The sequence below is a fragment of the Mercenaria mercenaria genome, chromosome 7, assembly GCF_021730395.1.
Source record: "Mercenaria mercenaria strain notata chromosome 7, MADL_Memer_1, whole genome shotgun sequence".
Taxonomy (NCBI): domain Eukaryota; kingdom Metazoa; phylum Mollusca; class Bivalvia; order Venerida; family Veneridae; genus Mercenaria; species Mercenaria mercenaria.
Window position 1 is genome coordinate 15,566,257 of NC_069367.1, and position 17,577 is coordinate 15,583,833.

A 17,577-nucleotide genomic window follows, 5' to 3' on the forward strand; every position below is an offset into this window, starting at 1 on the left:
TCTTGCGCGACATGTTGTCTTACTGTGGTACACATTCATGCCAAGTTATTTGAAAATCCATCCATGGATGACAAAGATATGGACCGGACACGCCCAACTATCATGAAAAATGACCTTTAACGTCTAAGTGTGACCTTGACCTTTGAGCTACGGACCTGGGTCTTGCGCGCGACACGTCGTCTTACTGTGGTACACATTTATGCCAAGTTTTTTGAAAATCCATCCATCCATGACAAAGATATGGAATGGACACGAAAATTGTGGACAGACTGACAGACCGACAGACTGACAGACCGACAGACGGTTCAAAAACTATATGCCTCCCTTCGGGGCATAAAAACAACAACAAAGATAATGTATGAAGTCATTAATACAGAACATATAATATTATTCAACATTTATAAATGAATTTAATGTGTACAATGCTTATTAAGATGTAAACTTAAGCATTTTTAGATTTAAGAAAGTAATTTGTGCTTTCTAAAAATTTCAGCATTCACTGGATTTTGGTAGCACAGGAAAAGGTCGGTTTTAACCTACTTTAAAATTCTACCAGCTTAGTTTCACTTTTCTTTGATAGAAATACTGGTAAATACTCATATCATCTTTAATACCTAATAATGAAATTACTGACTTAAATAACAACTACGCTTCAACTAACTTTCCTTTAAGTAAACTTACGTAACAACTATGCTTCAACTCTTCCAGTAAACTTATGTAACAACTACACTTAAACTATCTCTTTCAGTAAATGTACATAACAACCATGATTAACTAACTTTTCCAGTAAACTTACATTACAACTCTGCTTTAAATCTATCAGTAAACTTAAATAATTACGGTTTAACTAAATTCTAACAGTAAACTTAACTAACGCTTCCAATAAATCCATTGCAGAACATTTACCTGTTTTACTTACTGATTTAAAGGTGATAAATCTGATTTTGGTTATGGATTTGCTCACAAAGCATTTCAAGGGCTTAGAGCGAAACTGGTCTATCTGCTTCTGTTTCTATATATAGATAGACCAGTTTCACTCTAAGCCCTCGATTTATGACCAACCATTTTGAATTCACTGAGCAATAAAATTTGATTATTTTACCTGAGTTTTTTTAGCATTATATAACCATGCTTTGTAGAAGGATTGAAAAAAAATATAAGAGTAATTGTACTGCATTTTTCAAAATTCAGCATTAATGATTGTATGTCTAGAAAAGATTCATTTGGAGGAAAATTTGTAAAATTATCACCTCTCTTTTGTCTACCTTAACTTAGTAACTCGTTTAAGTTTGCATTCTGCACTATATATTTATTGTCTAAATCCCTCAGCCTAAAATATTTCATTCACCACGTTTTATTGAAAACAGGCTTATTCCACACATTTTGCACACGAAAGCTTAACAGTATGTACATAAACGGAACGCCAATTTAACACAGTATTGAATGCATATGGCACTGCCAACAACAGGTAACAAAAGCATTTCTCCTTCCTGGTATTTCAACCCAGTATGAATATTTCACCAGTAACATATTTACTGTCATAAGATTTACCATTTACTTTCCATTATTTTCTTTCCTAAAGCATTTCAAATTTCCCTAAATCTTAAGGACTTTTTAAACATTTTTTAAGTGTCAGGAATAATTTAAGTACTCTCCAGGACGTTTTAGCATTTCTTTCAGGTGTTTTCAGAACTAGCAGTAAAGCCTTTTTAAAACTTGCACAGTTAATTAATCTATTTTCACTTGCTAAATTTTCACCATTTTTACTAAAAATTTTAAATATAACTTATTATAATCTTCCCATAAGCTTATCTTAACAAATTCATCAAAGGCATTTACAACAACTCAATAATTTATAACTAAATCATGACATTTAAAATTCTTACTTTCAAAGGTTACAAACTACTGGTTGATTGACTGTTTTGGGTTTGACGCCGTTTTTCAACAGTATTTCAGTTCTGTAACAGTGGGCAGTTAACCTAACCAGTGTTCCTGGATTATGTACCAGTACTGTTCTCCGCAAGTAACTACCAACTTCCCCACATGAATCAGAGGTAGAGGACAAATGATTTCAGACATAATCAGAGGTAGAGGACGAATGATTTCAGACATAATGTCTTTTATCAAATCGTCAAAGAGAACATATGCCCCACCTGGGGATCGAAGTCACGACCCTGAGATCTGTAGATCTGCGCTCTCCTTATTGAGCTAAGCAGGCAGGCACTACAAACTACTGAATAAATGCTGACATTCTGTGAATATAAAGATTACATAATATTTAAGTGTTTTATATAGCTGTTCAAATACTGAAGACTTTGCATTAAGGAACAAGATTTTTCCCCCTTAAATATAAGTCAGCTTCAGAATTTATTTGAACTTAAATCAATACATGAATAACTTACATCTATTCCGGAAGTTTTAGCTAACTGTAGATCCAGAGCACTAGGTGCGGCAATAAATACAACAAAGGGAGCATACTCTGCCGAGCGTAACACTTTAAGGGCCTGTAAACGACACACAAAATATACCCAAACACTTACATGCGGTTATAGAAGGCTATGAAAAGAAAAATATAACAAAGCAGCTCATATCACTGTAAAATAAAGAAATGACTAACATAATGATGATAATGTTAGTAACATGACGGATGCAGCAGCAGTGATACCTTGTTTTCATTTGGCACTGTCTCTACATAAAGTCAATTAACTAAAAGATAAGTTTTGTAAGGGTGTTTAGTCAACCTTGGTGAATTTTAACTGAACCTATACAGAATTTCCGAAACATTTAAGAAACTCCAAACTTCAATGGAGGGGCAGGAAGAAGCTTTGTTTATGACACATTTTTTATATTAAGAATAGAACCAACAGCCATTGTGTAAACTGACCAATCTGCCGAGTCTGACTGATTGATTAATACATTGGTTTAATGCCATATTTCAACCATATTTCAGTCACATAAGGGTGGTCAGTTCACATAACCAGTATTCCTGGAATTTGTACCAGTACTAACCAGTTCTCCAGGAAGTAACTGTTAATAACATCACACCAATCCAAGGCACAGGACCAATGACTCTAGACATACTGACTTCTGTTGAACTGTTATGAAGATCAATACCAACTGGGAGAGTCTCAGCTGGCAACCACTCTACTGCTAGTCACTTACTCTATCTGCAGTGCTATATGAGCAGTCAGAACCAGATGAGCCAAGCCAACAAAATGCAGAAAACTGATACAATGGCTTTTGCTTTTAAGTCACACTGACACAATTTCAAAGTTGCACAGTGACTTTCAGCCTCTTAAGATAGAGGATAAACCCAAGTGGCCCTATGAGCATGATTTCAGGCATAGGGAGGTGTGTAGGTTGGCACCTGGGTTGTGCCATTGACATCTGTAAACCAGCTCGGTTGGTGGCTTCCTCGAATATCTGTCTTCTACACCATAAACAAGATTCAGACCCTCAGTGGTGACAGGCAAGTGTTTTGATGTAGATGCCTTAATCACTCAGCCACAACGGCCCCAATGAAAACTGATACAGCAGATATCAGTAAATACAATGTAGAAAGGAATGAGTAATACAGAAGACAACGTGGCCAAGCCAAATGAGATGATAGATGAACAAATGCACTTGATAACGCTAACATTAGTTACTGTAACAGCCATATATATATACACACTGGACAGAACCACAGGGACTAATACAGAAATAAAAAGTCATCATCAAACAAGACGTTACCTGGAAATGAAAATAAACTCGTGCAATTAATCTATTTGAATATACAATAGAAACTTGGTATGTCAAACACACATGCAAGCATACTAATTCTTTAAAAGAAATCAACTACATTAACTGTTTGTTGTTTGTAAATATTTGCGTTAGTAAAAAGTCAGCAGTTTTTTTGTTTCAGAGTTACTTGCCATTTATAATATTGTGTCATAAAGATAACTTACTGGTTAGTGCAGGTATGTTGATTCTGAACTTCACTAAGGAACTTTTAAACTATGGTTAATAAATCGGTAAAAAGATATAGATGGCTTAAAATACTTTATGTAGTATTTGAGATTCCAAGTTTCCATTAAATATGTATAAATATGTGAACATTATTAAGATATCATGCTCAGTAATATTAGCATATACTGATCTTCATTTTTATGTCCCTTGTAGTCAAAAAGGCTTCTTGTGATTTAAAGCAAATGTCTATTTCATGTCTAACAAATGCGTCTGTTTTATAATGAGTGAAGGTATGTACTTATATTTAGGTACCACTACTCTTGCCTGTATTTTGTCAGAAAAGGGCTGAGTGAATGACCATACACTATTCCGAATTTCACTAGATGGGTTTTTTTTGTCTCTCTTTTTTTTATATAAATATGACATGACTGTGTCTTCCCAGGTATTAAATCTTGCTTTATGTAGTTTTTTGTAGGAATCAGAATGTGGAGGTAAGCGCTTATATATTGTACAAAACATACACTGAACATTTTGGAGTGTGCAATGTACATTTTATATATAATAATAATCAAAGGGCCACTACTGGAAGAAAAACAACAAAACAGTAAAACTCATAATATCTGTTTACTTGCCTTGCTACTAATCATTCCTATGAAGTTTCAGTCAAACCCACCAAAAGTAAAGGAGAAATACTCACAAAAATGATAATTTAAAGGGCCATATCTCTGCAAGTGTGAACCTGACCGTAAAGTTAATGACCTGGGTTAGATGCTGTATATGTTGTATTGATGCTAATTTTATGAACATCTTCCTAGCAGTTTCGAAGATATCTGTTTATGTTTGGTTCAATGTCATACCAACACAAATATAGGCCATATGGTGACTTTCCAACTTTTTATGGTGGCAGAAGGCGCCAGGCAATGACCTTCCAAAAGACAGCTGGATGGCTTTCTCACATGAAAGAATTGTGGTTTCATACCCACAGTGGTGAGGGACAGGTGACTGAAATCATTGACCTTTACCACCTGGCCACAGAGGCCCCATAATCAGAAGATATGGAGTGGACAGGAAGTTCAGCTATTTGACCTTTGGCCTTCAAGTGTGACCAGGGCTGTGTACAGTTTAGAAGATCGTGTGGATGCAAGTTATATTATAAACTATCTGATCGTTGCAACCTATGCCCCTGTATCATTTTTAGATGATAATAAGGAACAACTATCTAAAGTTTCAAGCAAATCAATTCAGTAACTACAGAGATAAATTGAATGTCATAAAAGTTTTAAACAAATCTGGAGGCAGAAACCAACAAAAGTATGAGTATGGTAGCTAGCCATATACTGTATGAAAAAAAATATCCATAAAAAAATTATATTTCATACAATGAACCAAACAAATTGGCATTGTAGCACCATTTGCTGGGGAGAGGACATGACAAAATATAGATAAGCCAGTTCACTATATTCATCAAAATGACCATGAAAAATTATTTTATAAAAAAAAAAAATTCCCCAAGATTTTTTTATTCTTTTCATTGTTAGTGTCTGTAATTATGTGGAAAGTATATTTTTGAATTTTCTCCAATAACCGCTGGCAGTTATCCATGATTGCAAAGTTATCAAATTAGTAGGAACAAAAGATAATGTGATCTAGGTAGCTGAAAATAAACAAAATACTAGTCTGTTAAATATGATATAGAAATAAAAATATTTTCTATACAGCCATATTAGGACACCAGCCATAATACAATATCACTGTACAGTATTCAAAGGGGGTGGGGTAATATAATCTGTTCTCTCGTCCATTATTTACCTCCTGTGCGGGTCGTATAGTTGGTGCTGCAATAAACACTACAAACGGACAAAACTCACGTGTCCGTAAGATTTTAAGGGCCTGAAAGAAAACATGTAAGTACGTAACTGCAGATAACTTTCTGCACATTTCAAAAACGCTAAGGAAATATCGGCAAATTCTGCAAAGCAATGCTTGAAATATTTTTTCAGTTGATAAAAAATGGATAGTTTATTGCACAATGTTCCTGGATTTCTCAACAGTACTTTTATTCTCTATCAAACACAATCAACTTCTCCACATTTGGAAAAGGTGGAAAACAATAAACTGATTAGATAACATGTTTGTAAGACAACTGTCTGAGAGAAAATGTCCTTACTGAGAGTTTAAACTAGTAACTTCTGGCTTTAACTGTCAGAAACTTATCCTGATTGTTGGTAGAGAGGTTACTGATGTACAATTTGCTTTGACTGTTATATGATCTAAACCTGTACTTGCATTTTGATTGATGAAAAATACCTTTTCAAGTACCGTGGAAATCAACTTACCTGTGGTTCTACATCTAAGATGGCCATAAGGTTGAGTACATGTATCTGTTTGATCGTTTCTAGCTTCGTACCATACATTGCATCTTCGTGGGTTCCGTACTCTAAATATTTATTTGACGAGATATCTTCCATCATTTTTTCGTGTGTCACAAAGTAGTAGTTCTTTCCATCTTCTTCTGTAGGTTTGGGTGGACGGGTCGTATCTGACAACATGATAATAGAAATCAGATAACATGATAACAGAAATCTGATAACATGACAACAGAAATCTGACAACATGATTATAGAAATCTGATAACATGATATTAGAAATCTGATAATATGTAACATGATATTAGAAACATTAACTCAATACTAGAAATGTAAATACATCAATAGAAATGTTAAACCTCTGACTATAACACAAATACTTATTCAGAACCGATTAACATGAAAAATACACTGTAAAAACTAATTCTATTGATCTTTTTTTGTAAAATAATTTTTTGGGTTAAAGTAAAACTGATGGTAGTTTATCACTTACACAAAGATAAAACTTGTCTTAAGACTTTTAGCCGTAACAAATGAAAGAGGATGAAAAATCCCAGTGGCAGAATTTGAACCAGGGTCGCTGTGGTGCTAGTCCAATACTCTACCCACTAAGCAGAAGTGTTGACACCTGGCGCAGTTGTAAGAGATTGGTTTTAAGCGTGCAGAAAATGGGTAAGTGACCATAATACTTCCCCCCTTCAATTAAGTCACCATTTATGTTGAGGTGTAAGCCATTTGGCATAGACTGTGCCATTTTCGGTATGAGATAAAGTCTGTATCCAAGAAAAGCCCCCCGTATCAAAGAAAAGCCCCCATCTTACAACTTTTAGCCATAACAAATCAAAGAGCATAGCATTTTATGACAAAAAATCCCAACTGCATGTGGCCATTTTGAACCAGGGTTGCTCAGGAGCTAGTCCAATGCTCTAACCACTGAACCAAAGAGTCAACTCCCTGACATAGCTGTCAGAGATTGGCTTTAAACTTGCAGGCTATGTGTAAGCAACTGTAATACTAGAAAAATATTTTGAGTATAATATCTAGGTATCTAATAGAATCTTCTGACACATTTTATTGAAGACCTCTCAAGCAACATCAATGACAAGTTCATCAACTTAAACAATGTTTTTAAAAGGAGTTGTTGGTCAACAAACAGACTGTGATATGTCACAGAAGTTCACCCCAAGCACCTTGTACTCGGGCCAGCTCAAAATTTATGGAAATGTAGAAAGAAAGAACTTCTAACATATCAAGTCCAAACATGTCATCTTTGTTTCCCCTTAATTTCCAAACTAATGTACATACGTGGAATGGGGTATGCATATCTGTCAGGATGTGTAGTGATTAATGTGTTCTTTATATGTCGTCTACCTACACCATGAGCACCTGAAATATATGTAATAATCATGGCATAAATTTAATGTTAGTCACATATCTTTCAACATGTATAGTTAATCATATGTTCTTAGTATGTCCCTCCTCCTGCACCATGAACCTTAAAAGTTTGTTAATTAAAGACATCATTCAATGATATTATCTTTATCTGTTAAAAGTTACATTTTATTTCAAAGACAAAGTCAATCTGACTAAAGTACATCTCCTATTACGCTACGCATAGGATCTGAGAACGACCTATTCATAGCCTCGTTCTGACGACCCTTTCGCTAGCCAATCAGAGCTTAACTTACAAAATTTTGCAAATCTACCTGTAGCCTTGACTTTTGATATTTACAATTCTTATGTCATAATGTGTCAGATAGCCGGTTAGCTCAGTCGGTAAGCCACCTGCTTTGTAAGCGCGGGGTCCCGGGTTCAAGCCCTGGAATGACTGCACATTTTTCTTACTGTTTGACATTCGAAAAAGTCGTCTGATTGGTTAAAATAAAAATAGCAATACTGGAAATCCAAAATATACAGAAGACGTATGTGAATGGGTCGTTCTCAGATCTTCGTTTAGAAGATCTAGTACTTAAGTCAGATTGAGACAAAGTTTGCAACACAACTTAATTGGATTAAATTGCTGCTTTGATTTCCCACAACAATAAATTTTATATAGATTCTTAAATGTGAAGTGGTGCTATATATATAATAAATGCCTTTGCATTGTTTCCCTTGTAGGCATTTCTTTGAAAACAGCAAAATTTGGAGGAAATAACAATAACACAGATTGACCTTTATCAATGGACGATTACTTACACATTGACTGGTAAATCATTTTAATGCATTACAAATGTAGTATAAATACACTGGGTGGGGTAGGACGATTACTTACACATTGGCCGGTGAATCATTTTAATGCATTACAACTGTAGTATAAATACACTGGGTGGGGTAGGACGATTACTTACACATTGGCCGGTGAATCATTTTAATGCATTACAAATGTAGTATAAATACACTGGGTGGGGTAGGACGATTACTTACACATTGGCCGGTGAATCATTTTAATGCATTACAACTGTAGTATAAATACACTGGGTGGGGTAGGACGATTACTTACACATTGGCCGGTGAATCATTTTAATGCATTACAAATGTAGTATAAATACACTGGGTGGGGTAGCACGATTACTTACACATTGGCCGGTGAATCATTTTAATGCATTACAAATGTAGTATAAATACACTGGGTGGGGTAGGACGATTACTTACACATTGGCCGGTGAATCATTTTAATGCATTACAAATGTAGTATAAATACACTGGGTGGGGTAGGACGATTACTTACACATTGGCCGGTGAATCATTTTAATGCATTACAAATGTAGTATAAATACACTGGGTGGGGTAGCAATGACTGAAGTGATTTTGTCTTTAAACGAGTTTTCAAATTCTTGAAGATCTGCATCACAGGTAGAATTACTAAAGGCTTACACCATACTGATGTGTAGTACATATGCCTAACACATAAAATGTAGAAACTTACCTAGTAAGACTAAAGTTTTTCTAACAAATGCTGGAAGTCGTACCACCTCCTCGTATGTATTGATTTCTAATTGGTCAAATATGGCGTTGTGTTTTGCTAAATATTTATCTTTCTTCTTTTTACCAAACCACGAACAATGCACTGAAATGCAAAAGATAAAATTAACAGACACACATTGTTATATCTCTGTAATATAAGAGACAATACATACAGTTTTGGTTCTATAAAGAAATACTGTTTTCAAAGAATAGGATTTACTCATTAGTAAATTATGTTTTTAAAAGATTTAGCTGAACACTGCATAAAACTTACTTTAACTTAATAGAAGTTAATTTGAATGACAGGACAAACATTGACAAGGTCCTTGTATCTTATGCAACACTATGACAGCTCAATGAGTTTAAACCTTCAAAGTTGCTGTCAGCCAATATATCAGCTTCTGCTCAAAGAATTTCTTTATTGTTCTTCTAAATAGAATCTGACAAGCAAACCGTCAACTGCTCACCAGAATGCTCTTGTTTTGCACGTTCCTGTGCTGTGGTCGTTGCACGCCACTCTTGTAACTCTGGTGACGGAATCAAACCTGCTGGTTCACTAGGTAAGGCATCAACTTTCCTCGCCTGCCACCAACTTGAATCTTCTTTACTTATTACCTAAAATATAAGAACAATTAATAACCTAAGATACTTCACCTAGAAAATAACAGCACGAACTACCGACATAAATGCGTTCAACACAACCTTTATCTAAAAATAGCATTGTCGTTTGTTTGGTTCCCAGCTGTAACAGGAAGAATTTGTGACACTGATAAATTCATGGGTTTGAGAAATGTCTTAAGAAACCTTAACATGTTTATTATTTCAAATCAACCAATATGTAAGTGAATTCACTACGACTCAAAGAAAATGAATATATGAGCCATGCCATGAGAAAACCAACATAGTGGCTTTGCGACCAGCATGGATCCAGACCAGCCTGCGCATCCGCGCAGTCTGGTCAGGATCCATGCTGTTTGCTATTAGTTTCTCCAATTCCAATAGGCTTTAAAAGCGAACAGCATGGATCCTGACTAGACTGCGCGGATGCGCAGGCTGGTCTGGATCCATGCTGGTCGCAAAGCCACTATGTTGGTTTTCCCATGGCACGGCTCAATTATGCTTCTGTAATATACGATGAACTTTCCAACTCTGAATATGTACCATTATTCTCCTAACACCAACGAAAAGATTAAACTTATGTCTAATATGTCTGAACAATATTGGCAGAGTGCGAAAATTATATGGGCCAGTAGTTTCTGACAGGAACATTTTCAAAGTTTCCATTACATACAAATGTACGTGTAAGATAGGGAAAAGTGACTACACCCTATAAAGTTGCTATGTTTTTGACAAACAGGAAAAACCTCTACAAACTTTGTATAGGGTGACTGATGGAACATTTTTGTAAAACAATTTCAAATTCAGACAAGTACTTGATAAGACAGTAACAGTTGCAGATTCTTATTTCTTAGCTATGGCAGCCATTTTGTCATCAATCAAAAGAATTTGAACACTTCATGGTCAGTCCCCTAACAAACATTTCTATGAAATTATTTCAAAATCGAACTAGCAAAAAATTTAGAACATGTGTTTGAAGAGCATTTCTATTGTTTGTTCTCTTGGTCCCCATTTTTGAAGAATCAGAAGTTTAAATTCTCTTGGAGGGGGTCCTGCAACATTTCTGTGAAATTATATCAAAATCAGACCTGAGGTTAAAGGAGACATCCAAATTTTTAAATTTTTTTTTAGCTCTGGTGACCATATTTTCCAACAAACCTGAACAATATCAACATAACTGGTAGACAGTCACCCAAGGAATATTTATTTGCTTACTTTGGGTTTACACCATGTTACACAGTGTTCCAACCATACAGGTGAACATGCTTTTTAAGATGCTTTTAATTTAGTAGGTCACTTGAGAAACATTTCTATGAAATTATCTATAATTTCTCAGATGATTTTTGAAGGTTTTCCTTGTGACGGCAACATGAACACCATGTGGTTGACCTAGATCTTGAAGCAATCTGGGAAAGGACCAGCCAAAGAAAATTTCTGTGAAGTTTAAATTGATTCAGGCAGAGAGGTTTTTTAAAGAAACTTAAGGTCATCCTACTTACCCTGAGAACATCGCCAATTTGGAATGGTATTCCGGCTTGAGAGCATGGTATAAGATCATCATCCTGAGGATCGTAGTCAAATAAGGCGCGGACAAAGATCTGAAATCCATTCACATGCATATTTTTAACAAACACATTTTTTTTTTATATTAAACAATACTCTGCTAAAACATCTATCTACCCATTTAATGCTGGAAGCTCACATACTTGTTTGACAAATAATAGAATAAAAAACTTAAAATTCAAAAGGTAAAGGTACTTACAGATAAAGATGTTTTGAAATCAATACCAGTAATGTTTTAAGGCACTTTTTGACATATCACTTGAAACTGTTTAGTCATAAGTGGTCAATTCAATCAGCTAGTTTAAACAATATGTGGTTGGGACTGTCTTATATGGTACAACAGACTTCTGGTTAACAAGTAATTCAAAGTGAGTGGTGCATTGACTTATATTATAGGCTTGTCTGAATCTTCTTTAACTGAAGTGTGCATAACAGGTTCTGAGATTGCAGGGCAAGGGGAGGAAGTTCAAGAATACACATGTACACTTAACTTGGTCAAACTGTGTGCCAGTGCAACAGCATCAATACTTTCAAATACAAACAAAATCTTATCATAACTTCTTCAGTGTTTAAATCAAGCATAGCTGGCAGAAGTTCGAAATGCAATTCATATAACTGGATCACGAGCCTAGCTTGAGAATACAACATTACCATTGGTCAATTTTTGAAACTGCTCTCAGATACAACCAATCAAATGCTAGAATTTTGAGACAGGTATCTTAGCCTCTTAAACCTTTTACCCCATGCAGTGTGATAGATATGGGTAGAACCACTGAGTACATTGGACAAATTCAAACGTTTTTTCTTTCCTCATGACATATATATCCTTAAATATTTTTACTTATGAAGTTAATAGGTTGAAATAATGAATTAGTTGTCCTTCAAACTTTTCATCAAAATAAGCACAACTTATGGTGTTATGATGGTCTCCAGACTGGTTTCTATGACAATTCTCTAACAAACGCAAACTTTAATTTTCATAAAAAAGCTTAAATCTGGTTTCTCTTCTAAATTACAGCTGCAATTGTTAACCTCATCAACATCACATGCAAACTACCATGTCCAAGGTGAAGGTCACACTTGGAGGTCAAATATCACACAGCTTATTAATAAGTACATGTCTGCTCCATATCTTTTTAATACATTAAGTGAAGATTTCATGAAAAAAGTCTTAGCTGTTAATCTCATCAATACGACATGCAGACCACAAAACCCACATCACTAAGTCCAAGGTCAAAGTCAAACTTGGAAACCAAAGGTCAAAGTTTAACTTTGTGTTGCCCTATATGGTCTTAACCGCTTGGAAATTTTTTTTTTATAAAACTGGCATTGTTTACCTCATCAAGAGGACATGCACAGCAAAAACCCAGGTCGCTGGTTTCAAGGTCATATTTGGAGGTCAAATGTTAAATAGCTCAACTTTTTTTTCAGTTCTAAACCACTGCAAAGATATTCAATAAATCAGCATATATTTTTGAACTCATCAAAATGACCTGCAAAGCACACAACTTAGGTCACTAGGTTGAAGGTCAAGGGCACATCTGAAGAATCAAGGTCAAATAGCTTAATTTTTTGTCCGCTCAATATTGTTTGAACAGCCTGAAAGATTTTCATAAAACCAGCACCAATTGTTTACCCCACCAAGACATGCAGAGCACAACTGACCTGGGCCACAAAGTCACGGTCACACTCAGAGGTCAAAGATCAAATAGCTTAAATTTTGTCTACTTCTTACCTTCTTAACCACAGGAAGGATTTTCATAAAACTTAACTAGCATAAATTGTTAACCTTATCAAAGTGACATGCAAAGAGTCCAAGTCAAGGTCAGACTTGAAGGTCAAAGGTCATGATAAAAACATTTTACTTTTTCTCTATTAAAGCAGACCCTGGGGTATTATTTGCGTTTAATGATAGCTCTAGTAACTGTTGTAACTTCTATTTTCAACCTTAACTCTAAGACACCCAAAACAAAAATGCCCAACTTCAACACTCAACAGTACATCAACAAAACCATTCTAAAACAATATATTTACACCACTGAACAAAAATTATGATATAGTTTGGATTAAATATGTAACAGTTAAACAATAAATAATGCACTCTAACAATTTCACTCATTAACAGAAAATAAAAACTATAAACATAACAGTCTAACTTCAAAAAAAAAGTTTCAGAATTCAGATTCAACTATACAAAACTGTAGCCGAGTCTTCTGAGCTACAGCAAGGATATATATTCAAGCAGAAAGCCTTGCTTTTTTGTTATAACTAATTTGTTTAATTTATACTTATTTGAGCTCAAATGTGAGAAAAGCTCAAGCTTCCCTGAATAATAAGCGAGTCTGCTTCCTGGAAAAACCAGTACTTTTGCCATATATGGTATAGTCCAAGCAAGAATATAATTTTTTAAGAGTCAAAGTTAAACTACCTTTTATTGAGACATGAAGAAATATTCTCTCTTTTTTTTCCATATTATTTCAAAAATTAAAAAAAAAGTTAAATTATTTCAAATTAAGATTAACCAGCCAATATCCATGCACGAATATTAATTCTAAATAAAAATAAATGCAATATCTCCATTTTGTTAATTTTTTTTGACACGAGCATGCGTTACAAGCATGCCGTCTGCTGCAAGGTCAATGTCAGTCTGACTACAGTGGGTGGGGTTAGGACACAATGGGTCAGCTATTTTGTTACCTCACAATGCGGGACTGGGCCCTGATAACTAGGGACTATCTTCAAACAAACATTTCCACTAGCTGATCTCTGTAAGTAAGGTTATTACATTATATATTCTAAACATAGTGTTTGGTGAACATTTTCCAGTGATACTTCCCAACAAAACTATGTATACACATTGAATCACAACTAATCTTTCAGTTTCTATTACTACTGGGCAATACATCAGTGAAATTCCGTATAACCTAAACAAAGGTCCTAGGACACTCACCAGAGAATATCTAATTTAATCATAAGTGAAACATTTTAAAATATCAACCTCAGCCTTCGTTGAGGTAAAGGTTCAAAACATGGAATCTTAATGTGTACACAGTTATGTTGGGAAATATACAGATAAAGTGAACGGTCAAAATTGTTACACATCATGTAAAACAACAAAATGCTCTATGTATCTTTTAGAGGAAATATCCACTTCAATTTACCCAAATCTATTTCCAACCATTCAATTAAAACAAATGAATAAATCCCTTTTCACAGCCCAATATGAAGTGTAACAATTTCCGACCAGTTTATCAAGTGACCAAAACTATGCTGTTGAAACTCTGTTTGACAAACTCTCAAGACAAGTAAATAAGAATCTGAGACATTTGGTACAATGCTAAGTGTTCTGTGCAAAGCTTGTCTGAACTTCCAATTCAAAAAGCACTTCTCACACTTCAAATGTTCAAATGCTGGACACGACTGATTCTGCCTTTGCGACCAGTGCAGATCATGATCAGCCTGCATATCCATGCAGTCTGATCAAGATCTGCATTGTTCGCCATTTAGTCAGTATCTTTTTGGTAAGCATCCCTTTAACAGGTAATGGTACTGTCCAGATTGAAAGGTGGACAAGTTCATTATAGAAATTTAGCAGGTGAAGGGTTAATATCTAAAATCTGAAAACCATTTTGCCTTTAAAGAATTTCCTGTGCTGCCAACTATGAAATTTTAATAATCAAAAACCTGAAAATTTTGAAAGCCCCATTATATACCAAAGATGCAATTACCAATTTTTGTTTGGTAATTTCAGAGTTTCAACAACATTTTTTTTGTCTACATATCTCAACATCAAAATATCATCATCATTATCATCATCGTCATCATCATCATCAGTTTATATTACCCACCTCCTTGTGGTTGTTATTTTCGTATCGTTCTCGAGAGATCAGGCCCCGTGCACTTGGTATCACCTTGAAACTTATCGTTCCTTGTACTCTCTAAAAATAACCAGTCCATTATTTTTGTTCTCAAAATTGTTAAGATCATAAAATATTAAGACAAGATTTAAAATATTACTATCACAAATAAGTCATAAACTGTGCAACATAAATCAAGACTGTCCAGAACTAATACTTTTAAGACATAAATATATACCAAACAACAATTATATGAGCCGTGCCATGAGAAAACCAACATAGAGGCTTTGCGACCGCGCAGTCTGGTCAGGATCCATGCTGTTCACTAACAGTTTCTCTAATTACTATAGGCTTTGAAAGCGAACAGCATGGATCCTGACCAGACTGTGCGGATGGGCAGGCTGGTCTGGATCCATGCTGGTCGCAAACCCACTATGTTGGTTTTTTCATGGCGTGTCTCATATTAACTTTTTCTTATATATTCCAGCAATAGCAAATATTTGGGATCATACAGCATATTTTTAATACTACAAAATCATTCCGATCTGTGGGGAATAATTTCTGTCAATTATTCGCAAAATTAAATCCTTACAATCATTTTTCTTTTTTTTGTATCAACAAATTCATGTCCCTACAAATTACCAATTTTGGCTAAACCATGAAATTTTATTTCCAAGAAATTGATTAAATTTCATAGTATATGTAAATAAACACAAGAGTTCAAGATTTTTATCAATTTCTCCTAGCAGGGGAGTGATAATAGAAAGCCTAAATTTCTTCCAATGCGTGATTCATCATTTAATGTCTTATTCAAATAAAGAAATAAGAAGCGTATTTCATGTTCTGGCGCTATTTTATAAGACACACTCTTCCTTCTTGGCTAAGAAAGTTGCAGACTTTGAAGGTACCAATTATTTAATGTAATTTCTCTTTGCTTGGAGGCTTTTACAGACATTTCTCTAACATAGTATTCCTCTACTGTATTATTACATAGAATGCCTGGTTTCCTATTAAAACATAAGTATAGTCTGCCATGCAACAAAACTTATTTCTATTAGTGCAAGTATACTTCCAAGAGAATTTTATGAATCGTAACTGCTAGCAAAAGGATTGCTTCTTCTTGTTTCTTCCCAAGTTTTCTTTGTGTCATAATGGTAACAAGTTACAAGCTCATCTCTGCAGTGAGCAGCAAAGTTTCTGGTATTTCTATTAGATATAATGACCATTTCTAGATAACCTTATCATACTAACTAGTGCAAAGTCCGTTTCTCCACAAGAAACTGACAACTTCTTAACCTAAAACAGTAAAGGATTATAAAAAGGTAAGGATGCATGCCTTTGATCAAACTGTCTCACATGAGGATCAAACTTAAAACCTCTGAAATGGAAACACAATTCTCCCATTATGCTGACCTAAAGCAGTCTGATAAAAAGGGGTTGGACATTTACTCGTCAACATAGTTTTCATTAAATAATGCTATGAAGCCATTTTGCATATAATTGACACAGATGACATCAAGCACGTGAAACTGTTTAGGATGTCTGCTGTTAACAGCTGATATAAGCTTACAGAATAGGATTCCTTTTTTAAATCAGTTGTCAACAGTATAACATTAGCTTAATTTGGTCAGTAATAACACGATGGTTTCCTGGATTCTTTACCAGTACCAGCGCAAGACTACTACTACTAGTATCAGATATACTGTCCTTTTTCAAAGGGTAGCCTCAAACATTGTTATCACATATACGTACCAACATTTTTTGCAGGCTGTCGACAGTCTGGTTGAGAACACTGTTACCATTTATCTCCCTTATCTCATCGCCGACGTGTAGCGTACCCTGACGATGTATCATCCCCCCGTGCATAATTCTAGCTACCAGGCATCGTCCTTCTTCATTCAGTTTTAGTGTAATACCCTGAATAAAGAAAAAAATGCTAAAAGTACACCTAACAACCATTCAGTTAAAATCTGTTCAGATAAATTGAAATTTCCATAAACTTTTAGTCAAGATGATTCTTTTTACCTTAAATTTAGGAAAAACTTAAGATGAGAGTATTTCAAATGCATTATAACATTAGAAATATGGTGTCAAATACTTTTGTTTTGTTTTTTAATCTTTCACAATCATTTAAAAATACAGCCTGATTTACATACCAATGCCAAATTTTCTGGCTAATATACACTTATCCACATTAATATTCTTTATGGGGATGGGGTATAGGGTGGAGAAGGACGTTCATACACATTTTGGTCAAATGG

At 34.8% G+C, this 17,577-nt stretch overlaps 1 protein-coding gene across 11 annotated transcripts in view; it reads right to left on the reverse strand.

Moving 5' to 3' along the window:
* The window catches only part of LOC123556030 (peripheral plasma membrane protein CASK-like), a 286,974-nt gene that overhangs the window by 5,491 nt on the left and 263,906 nt on the right, over positions 1–17,577 (reverse strand). For 5 of the 11 annotated variants that reach the window (XM_053547672.1, XM_053547671.1, XM_053547666.1 and 2 more), the window contains 8 exons: positions 17,069–17,233; positions 15,308–15,397; positions 11,396–11,494; positions 9,746–9,893; positions 9,241–9,381; positions 7,620–7,700; positions 6,285–6,487; positions 2,403–2,504 (listed from right to left, as the gene is read on the reverse strand). In XM_053547672.1, coding sequence (XP_053403647.1) covers positions 2,403–2,504; positions 6,285–6,487; positions 7,620–7,700; positions 9,241–9,381; positions 9,746–9,893; positions 11,396–11,494; positions 15,308–15,397; positions 17,069–17,233 — 1,029 coding nt within the window. Of the gene's footprint in view, positions 1–2,402; positions 2,505–5,757; positions 5,839–6,284; positions 6,488–7,619; positions 7,701–9,240; positions 9,382–9,745; positions 9,894–11,395; positions 11,495–14,156; positions 14,226–15,307; positions 15,398–17,068; positions 17,234–17,577 lie in introns of all 11 variants that reach the window. The other 6 variants (XM_053547676.1, XM_053547675.1, XM_053547669.1 and 3 more) reach the window with 4 other exon arrangements.